We start from the raw sequence: 9,096 nt of genomic DNA on the forward strand, positions 1-9,096 counted from the left end.
TCGTTTACCCGTTTCACCAGCTGATTAAAGCTCTGCCCAAAACGAGTACGGATATTTCATCTGTACTTGTTTTTCTTTAATGCAAGTTGCAGTTTCCCCATGAAGCGCTCTTTCGTAAGTAGTGAGTTGCCCATCTCTGGAAGCATTCAAGCAGAGGATGGCTTCCCACCTGTGAAGAAACTGGAGGGGACGGGGAGGTTCTGCACTAGGAGGGGCAGAGGAAAGAAGTTGGATCAGATCCTTTTAAAATCCCTTCCAACGTCGAAGGTTCAGGGCTTATTGGGTTGGTTTTTTTTTCACTTCTAAAGCAGATCCACACAGAAGTATCCATAAGCCGGACAGCTGAAAAAGGCACAGCCCCACCCCCACTGTGCAAACCCCCAACGCACACACAAGCAATGCCACAAGCAGACCACCTCTGCAAAGGGGGCTCAAGCGTAATTCTGGAAGCTGGGTCCAAAATCCACTTTCTCGGCAGCACAAAGGCATTTTTCGTTTGCTCTTGGAAGAAGGGCTAGGAGTCTCCTTAACGTTCTTCTCTTAGGCAAATTGCCCACCCTGAGATAGTCTTGAAGGGAAAAGGAAGAGGAGGTGATTGCTGACGTATTTGAGGGGAACCACAGAGGTTAACTTTCCAAATGCTTCAATTATCCAAAGCCCACAGGTTCTCTGTCTGAGCTAAGAGTTCTGAAATCCTCTTGTGGCACTTTCCCACAGTTAGCTGGAAAGGGTTTTTCTAGCTAAAGAACGGAAGGGGGCTTCAAGGTCAGGGAGAAGGCATTAGTGCATATGAGGCCTTGGCAGGAAATGATGCAGAACCTGGGGTTAAGGTCCAGGCAAACTCCTGCACTCCTGAACGTCTGCTCCAGACAGGAGCAGAGTCCTAGGTACATGTGAGTGTGAAGAGAGGATGAACGGTACCACAAACAAGCAAAAACAACCCTCCAATCAGGGAAACACGGTGATGCAGGTCTAGCTACCAAAGAAGTGTTCAGATCTGGCAGGCTGATTGGCCCAAAACCAGCGTGTCCATCACCCCATTAAAACATGGTTGTTGCCCCAAATGCCATTGTGCGATTGGCTTGCTCGTCTTTTAGAACATTCTAGTTGATCTCGCTTGACCACATGTTGTAGGATGTCCACCTGAGAAGCTACAGAACCCCGAATCTGACAAAAGACTATTTGCCAGGATCCGTTACGGAGACAGCTTCTCACGGCCGCCCGAGAGCATCTGTTGCTCAGAACGGATGAAGTCACTCTCTGTCACCACACAAAGAGACGCCACAGCGGAGTCAACAGCTACATCCTGGAAGCAGTCACAGGGCTGACGCGTGCCACGCCGAAGGTCCGCCCGCCTCGGAAGTGGAAATGCCATGTGTGAGAATGATGAGGTGTCTGAGGTTTGGGGAATCAGCAGAAGAAGGAACTAATGTCGCTGTCCTCCTGGTACTCAGGGACCATCTGGTCTGCAGTCCCCAGTTCCGAGTCACCGTAGCCAGGCTCCAAGGCGGACACAAACCAGGGGTGGAGTAGGATCTCGGGGGCAGTGAGCCTCTCCGAAGGCTCTCGTCTCAGGAGGCTGCGGATGAGGCACCTGGCTTTGGGGGAGACGTGGTCGGGGATGCAGAACTGTCCACGGCGGATTTTGGAGAAGAGGGCACTGGGGTCTGAGTCATGGAAGGGGTACCGTCCCACCAGAAGGGTGTAGAGCATCACTCCTAAGCTCCAGACATCCGCCGCCTTTCCAGAGTAAGTCCCAGTTGTGTTCAGGATCTCGGGGCTCACGTAGGCTGGGCAGCCATGCTTGTCTGAAAGGGTGTCATCTTCCCCCTTGATTATGTGTGTGTCTTCGAGGCTTTCCAGTCTGAGCTGGGTTCTGGAGAAACAGAGAAATCAAGTCGTTACTTCTAGTCCAGCAACGTTCCCAGCTGCAGTACCACAGACACTGGCACCAAAGTCCAGGGGGTCCAGTACACAGTGCCCAAGACCACCCTGGCTTGGCAGTTCACAAACCACTGCCAACTGCAACTGCATCTGAAGGCACCAAGAAGCGAGGGTTGAGGATACGGTGCAAAGCCCCATGCATACTCCCTGGTGCCTGAGCTCCTCCGAGATCTCCTAATGGGGGGTGGAGGGGGGCGGTGGAGGGTGTTACACAAACTGCCAAGCTCACACAGTGGAACAGTGGAACAGGGAGGCTGTCTGGGAAATGGTGACATCATTTGCAAATGCTATCAAGGAAGAACAGTAGATGTCCCACAACTGCACTTTATACCCCAGCACATGGAGACTGAAGTCACTGTTGGCGGCCATGGGCCATTGGCACTGAAACACACACACACACAACACTCTCTCTCTCTCAGCAATTTTGTTCACTTAGACACAGGCGGATTACTGTGATAGCCATGATGGGAAAGCTGCAAGGAATGTCAAGTACATTTAATGGTGTGTTTAACCGCAAAGATTGCTTTGCCTAAATGGAGAGAGTGGTCCATCTGAGGGAACCAAGGTCCTCAAAAATCTTAGCCAGGTACACACACTCACATCAGGAGTGTATTTCATCTACCTGTACAGGTGACAACCAGTATCCACAAAGATTTCCCATCATTATGAAGCTGTATTCAGAGCCAGCCACCCAGGAACCCCCACCGTCCTCAAAGCTCCATGGGGAACTTCTAACATTCGGTGGCAGCCTGTATGCCCCTGCCTCTCCAAAACAGCCCTGTCTCGTTAAGTCCCCTGTGAAATTAAAAGCAAACATTTAGTGCTGGCGGGTCAATTCCTTTTCCTCTCAAAGGTCTAGGTTGGTGGTTGGGTTTGCTTTTTTTTTTCCCCCTTCCTGCCTTCCTGTTCCCTGGAGTGTAGCATGTATACATGTGCTATCTTCAGTGTGTCCTCAGCGTGACCTCTCTGTCGTTATGTAAAATACCCATTGGTTCTGTAAACGGAAAACATGACTCAACCCACACCGTCTGCCGCTGATTGGCTGCTGTGGTCCTAACCTCTGCACCTGTGCTTGTTACCCGAATAGCGTCAGCCCTGCCATTGCTTAACCCTCGGGTTGCCAAACCTCCATGCCCATGACATTGGCCTGTGCAATGTGGATTTCAAAAGCCAGCAAGGAGGTGTGGAAGGCATGTTTCAGAGAACGCATCACCGTATCAAAGGCGCATGTGCCAGGAACTGGGACCTTCACTGACAACAGCTCACTTGTCTTTGCTAATCAGTGTGTTCCAATCAATACCACAAGGTCAGACCCAAAGTCAGGTAGGGTCACTCAGCTCAGTGCTTCTTCAGACCACCTGGATTTCGAGGTAAAATAATAAGTAGCACACAGGTAAGGTAAGCCCAGGGCGCACAGGCAGAACCCACAAAGGCCTCACAGCCACCTCTGTAGTTCGACAGTTTGATTGCTCGGAATCTGTCCACCAGGATGTGGTCCAGGGCTTCAAATCAGGTAAGGCCTGTGTGCTGTGGCTTCCTGAATTCTCGGAAGCATCGGAAACCTCAACCCTAAGTGTCTCACTCTTCTCTTCTGCAGCTCATCCGATCCTTTACGCTGTAAGCCAGGATCTATATTTAGCAATCAGGCCCTGCCAATTTCCATTTATTATTCAATGTGGCTATTTTCTGAAGATGTAGTCAAACGAGATGTCTAAAGAGCCACCACCGGATGTGAAGAAGGCCTCAGGGACAAGCCTACGACCCACGAAGAACACAGAGTATATACAGGAGAAGGGTGGAGTTTTGCACATACAATGAGGCGAATCGAACTAGCTTTGGAATGGCTTCTAGGCACCACAAGCAACACAAAGTCTAGGCAAAAATTTGGAAGCTCCCTCTAGGAGGTGCTGCTGGGAAGGACAGGTTGGCATGTACACCTCATGATTGGCCCTTATGACAACAATGAAGAATGAACCTGAGCCTGGGAGTGGAGGTGGGGAGGGCGTCCGGTCATTGCATGGCAGCTTGCAGAAGCACCGCAGGGTCCCCAGGTGACAATCACGAGAACCCAGGATGGACTAAGCTCAAAGTGTTTCCACCTCTAAAGCCTAAATCCAGAACAACTCAGCCCTTGGTTAGCTCGTGAACCATCACGCTGCCTCAACTGGCTCACCCTGCACCCTCGTCCCGGCTCCGAAAGCCTATAGACAGAGCTGCAGCAGCCGCTCACCTGTCCTCCGTGGAGAAGACGAACTTCCTAAGCTTCAGGTCCCCCAGCACGATGGCCGACTGGTGGCAGTGGGCGACGGCAGAGACGATCTGCTTGAAGAGCCGGGCGGCCTCCTCTTCCTGCAGCCTCTTCCTGCTTCGAACGTAGGAGTGCATGTCCCCAAAGTCCTTCTCGAAGAAAACGTAGGCTTTGGTATCCCCAAGGATCACCTCCACGATGCCGGTGATGTTCCTGTGTGACGGCAGCTGGATGTAAGGCCCGATCTTGTCCTGGTAGTGTTTGATGGGGAACACCTGCAAAGAGAGGGGTGGGTTTAGAAGGCTGTGGAAGCAGAGGCTGCACCCCACCAGGGTTGGGCTGTGTGACCCAAGCTGGGGGGCTCTGATTGGCTGAGGAAGCCTCCCTTCACGCACTCTTCCTCTTTGTCAGCCCAGCCTATGCAGGTCCAGCTACCTCTACCATCGCCAGCAGCTGCTGTCAAGGGAACCCCAACTCATGGTGAACCCCAACACTACTAATTGCTGCCCCAAATCAGGCAACCCCATGTGCGTCATCATAGGACTGGGTTCCACAAGGTTTTCACAGACCGATGTCTTTTTTCTTGTTGTATACCCTCAAATCAGATGTGACTGGCACAGGAGAGGAGATTCTCCAGCGGCACATCTGGTGGATTCGAACCACGTGCCTTTGGGATTGCAGTGCAGCTTCTTGCCACGAGGCCACCAGAGCTCCCCACGGGCTGATTTTTGTGGCATAGGTTGCCAAGCCTTTCCTCCATGGCACCTCTTCATGGATTTGAACCCCCACCCTTTCGTTTAGTAGCCAAGCATGTTAACCATGTGCAGCACACGGGAACTCCCCACTGCCCCCTCACATCACTGGAAGTAGTCCAGAGGCCTAGCAAACATGCAGAGAGTTGCCCTCTCCCCAGGGACGGTTTGAAAGGCGAGTCTTCTGCCCGGGCTGTGGAGCGCATGCTCAGAACCCTTCTTTGTTGGCTGGGAGCATTGCTAAGTGGCTCATAGAAGCCCTTCTCTCCCTCTACTCCAGCCCCAGGAACAAAATGCAGGTGCCTCCTGCAGAGTCAACATGCTCCGCACAAGGGCACCAGGTGACACTGCAGCCTAGATAGGGACAGCATGCTACTCTATCACCAGGCAGGAGGCATGGATGACTGGGAGGCAGAGGGAGCCTGGGACACCTGGTGATACTGCAGCCTAGATGGGGCCAGTGTACTGCTCTACCTATCACCAGGCAGGAGGCACAGATGATTGGGAGGCAGAGGGAGGCTGGGACCCCGGGAGCAATCGGCCAGCTCTCACTCAGGTATGTACCTCTCTGAGTTAGAGCGCCACCCCGCAGGGATGGGCAGCCTGTGAATGGGTCCAACTGGATTTTTTTTTCTTTTTTCTTTTTCTTCTTTGTTTCTTCCTTACCCACTCCCGCCCCACAGGACACCAGAGCTATCTCCTCTGACCAGGTGGCTGGCTCTTTAAAGGCCTCTGGTTTAGTCCGGTTACTCATATTCTAGACTCAATTGGAAACGGTGACACACGGACTGTCACCATCTGGATCCAGCTATTATCTGCTCAGAGGAACTGGAAGCAGTTGCACAATCGGTAGACCCACCCCACCTCTAAGGCCAGGCTGCTCCGGTCCCGGCCAGAAAAATCCCTCTGATGCCCCCTCCTCTGTCCCACTCCAAACCTAAACACACACACACACTCTTCCCCCAAGGCCTCGAGGCCCAGCCAGTGAGAACACACGCTTCTCCCCCTTTAAAGCAGGCTTATCATGAATGTGAAATTTTGTGGTGCGAGGGCAGTAGGTGGCAGCAGTTAGCTCGGGGACTGGGCAAGGCAGGTGAGCGGCCGAAAACACGGAGCGACTCTAACTGCGGGGTGACCCCTCATTCGGGAGAGGGGAAGGACCGACCCGAGGGACCTCGGAAGCGCAGGGTCAGGGCTGGGCACCAGGCCCTCCAGCAGCGGGCAGCCAGGACGCCCCGCGTCCACCCGCCCTGGTGAAGAAAGTGGGGACCCTGTGTCTAGGAGCTCCTGCTCCGGGATGGGGACCCCCTTATGTTCAAATGCAAATCGTTGGCCGGGAAATAAAAGCGAATGGCAGCGAGGGTATTGGCGAGTGTGGGCTTACCAACATTCCCACCCCGGGCAGATCTACCCCCTCTATTCCCCGAAGACCCCCTAGACTACTCTAGGGGAGAGTGAGGAGGGTCTGGGGGTGTTTTTGTTCCAGCGCGGGTCAAGCAGGAGTCCCCTCCAACTCCCCAGCAGGTGCCTAAGGCGGCCTCTCCACCCCTTCCCTACTGTAGCGGAGCAGGGGCGCCCCCAAAATCCCGGGTAGAGCTACGGACTGCCCCAAATCCCAAGAGGCACGCAGGACGGCAGGCCTCCTTCCAGGACAAGGGCGGGGGAAGAGGCAGGGGATGAGAGAAGGAGAACAGCAGGCCCAGGACTCCATTTCCATTCCACAACTTATACGGAACGCCGCCGCGCGCTAGCTGGGCGCCAAGGAAAGGAACACGAGATAAAGCAACTTAAGTCACCACTTCCTCTTCGCCACCGAGACCCCCTTATTCCACGACCCCGTCACTCTCGAAAGGGTGACCGTGTCAGATGTCTCACTAGAACTCCCCAAGGGTTGAAGGAACCTGTGCGCCCCCCGGCCCCCCGCGGGTCCCGGCCCCCGGGCGCCTACCTTGCAGCGGAGCTCGCGCCCCGTGTGGATGCACAGAGCCCGGGACACATGCTCGCGCTCGGCCAGGGGCAGCAGCAGGTAGTCGGCGATGCGGCTGGGCCCCGGCGCGCTCCCCGAGGCCCCGCCGGCCCCCGGTGCGGCAGGCAGGGGCTGCGGACTGCAGGGCGAGCCTGGGGGGCTGAGGTAGTCCGGGGGGCTCGAGTACTCAGACAGGCGCGGGCACTTGGCCGCCACGTCGTCCGCCTCCAGCAGGCGCTTGGTCGGGGCTCCCCGGGCCGCCGGGAGCAGCAGGACCCGGCCGCGGGGCTGCGCGGGGCCGCTCATGGCCGAGCGCACCGGGCCGGCCCGCATCCCGACCCGGGCCGAAGCGGTGCCGGCTTTGTGAGTCCGGGGACCCGCGCGGGAAGGCGCCGCGGGCTCGGCGCTGCGACTGCTCCCAGCCCGCGGAAAGGAGTTTGCAGTCCCGGCTTGGCTCGGCTTCCACGGGAGGCAGAGCAGGAGTCGCTCCGGGGCACTCGCGGTGCACGCGGAGACCTCTCCGGCCACGCGTCCGGGGGCCGGAGGCCAGTTCGAGTCTCCAGATCCCCACGGGCACAGGCTCCAGGCGCCTGGCGGAAGGCGGCTGTCGCTATTGTTGCCGCGGCTGCCGACAGTCCTGGAGACAGAGGCAGCGGCGGCTGGCGCTCCCGGAGTCCCGAGCGGCGAGGACAAGATTCGGGCGGATCCGTTGAGCCTCAGAGCTAATGCACTTCCCAAAGCTATAAGTCTCGGAGCCAAAGCCGGAGCAACTTTTCCGTGGCGCTCCGGACCCTGCGCGCTCCCGGGCTCCAGGCGTGTGAGCGAGCGCGACGCACTCGGAGAGAGTGACTGAGTGTGAGTGAGTGTGTCGCCGCAGCGACCCGGGCCAGTGCACGCCTCCTTCTCTTCCTTCACCTCCTCCGCCTCCCGGTGACTCACGCTGTATACACACACAGGCCGGGCTGTGTAAACACTCGGGAAGCCGGGTTGTGCAATGAGGTGGCTGCGACGACTCCGGCCCGGCCGCCCGGCGAGCAATCACCGGAGCTGGGGGTGGAGAGAGGTCCGGGGGGTGGAGCCGGGCCGGCTCACGGGACGGGGCCCGGGATGCGGGATGCGCAGGGCTCGGGCGCAGGTGGCGCGTTCCGGCCAGCTGGGGCGCGCGCACACGCCCCCCAGGCTGGGCTGGACTGGAGGAGGCGCGCGCCCTAGGCACGGTGCCGGCTCCACGCCGGGAGCCGGAGGAGGCAGCTTAGGAAACGTCCCCGTGACGTCAAGGTCCCGGGGAAGTGGGCGGGCGGGGCGGGGCGCCGGGGGCGAAGAGGCCGCCGATTGGTGCGCGCGCCCCATTCACACCGAGCACAATGGGCTGCGGCGCGAGGCGGGCGCGCGAGGCCCGGGCCGGACAGGGCGCGCGCGTCGGTTCTCGCACCCGCGGTCCCTCTATCCCCGCGGTTCGCCTTTAGCGCCGGGGATACCCCACTGCCCGGTGCCTCGGGAGCCGCGGTTGGAGCCGTGGGTGCCGCCGACGCCCGACTGCAACCGAGGAAGGGGCGGACCGGGGAAGGTGATGAATTCCCGAATCAGTCATTCACCCCCACGCGGTAGTTCCGGGGAAGACCTGTGCGTGGTCGTGGATGTGGCTTTTTCTTTTTTTCCCTTTTCCTGCCTCCTCGCAGCTCAAATCCCCAGCGTCTGTTCGCTTCCACAAATAGAACCTTCTGTTGGATGAAATAAAAGCAAACACTGGGCCTTCTGCGCTGCCTCCACCTCCACGCCCTCCCGCGCCTGCCGCCCGCCCCGATTGCACGGAAATAGCTTCTCTGCGCTCCCGGGCCGCCCCTTCGCGGTGACTCGCAGAAAGCGCTTCCTGAGCTGGGCCGGTGGGAAACAAAGGATGTGGGGAGCGGGGCGGAAGGGGCCCACGTGGCCGCCGCCGGGTTCCTGCCCCTCCCGGGCATCACACGCGCCGCAGGGTCTGGGGCTGCAGGCCCGCCCGGGGTGGGACAGTAGGGGGTGGGAATCACTCTGGTGAACGCCCCGATGCTACCTGGCCTGGGCCTCCAGGGATGTGTGTGTGTTGACAGTGGTGGGGTAAGAGTCACTGGTGAATGCCAGGATGCTGCCTGGCCTGGGCCACCTGGCGGGGTGTGTGTGACAGTGGGGGGGTAAGAGTCACTGGTGAA

General features: G+C 57.8%; 1 protein-coding gene across 1 annotated transcript; it reads right to left on the minus strand.

Moving 5' to 3' along the window:
• Window positions 1–1,410: 1,410 nt before the first annotated feature.
• TRIB1 (tribbles pseudokinase 1) lies at window positions 1,411–7,243 on the minus strand. The gene is made up of 3 exons (XM_006879295.1): window positions 6,893–7,243; window positions 4,175–4,467; window positions 1,411–1,876 (listed from the first exon to the last, which is right to left on the minus strand). The coding sequence occupies exons 1-3, from the start codon at window positions 7,241–7,243 to the stop codon at window positions 1,411–1,413; spliced, it is 1,110 nt and encodes a 369-aa protein (XP_006879357.1).
• Window positions 7,244–9,096: the final 1,853 nt, after the last annotated feature.

This window comes from Elephantulus edwardii, unplaced genomic scaffold, assembly GCF_000299155.1.
Source record: "Elephantulus edwardii isolate Elephantulus edwardi_28Jun2011 unplaced genomic scaffold, EleEdw1.0 scaffold00003, whole genome shotgun sequence".
Classification (NCBI taxonomy): domain Eukaryota; kingdom Metazoa; phylum Chordata; class Mammalia; order Macroscelidea; family Macroscelididae; genus Elephantulus; species Elephantulus edwardii.

Excerpts from the sequence above, each read along its gene's own strand:
- TRIB1 (XM_006879295.1), bottom strand. The coding sequence starts at position 7,243 with ATGCGGGCCGGCCCGGTGCGCTCGGCCATGAGCGGCCCCGCGCAGCCC. Across the intron at positions 4,468-6,892 it reads GGCGCGAGCTCCGCTGCAAG|GTGTTCCCCATCAAACACTA; the intron begins GTAGGCGCCCGG and ends CTCTCTTTGCAG. Across the intron at positions 1,877-4,174 it reads GTCTTCTCCACGGAGGACAG|AACCCAGCTCAGACTGGAAA; the intron begins GTGAGCGGCTGC and ends CTGTTTCTCCAG.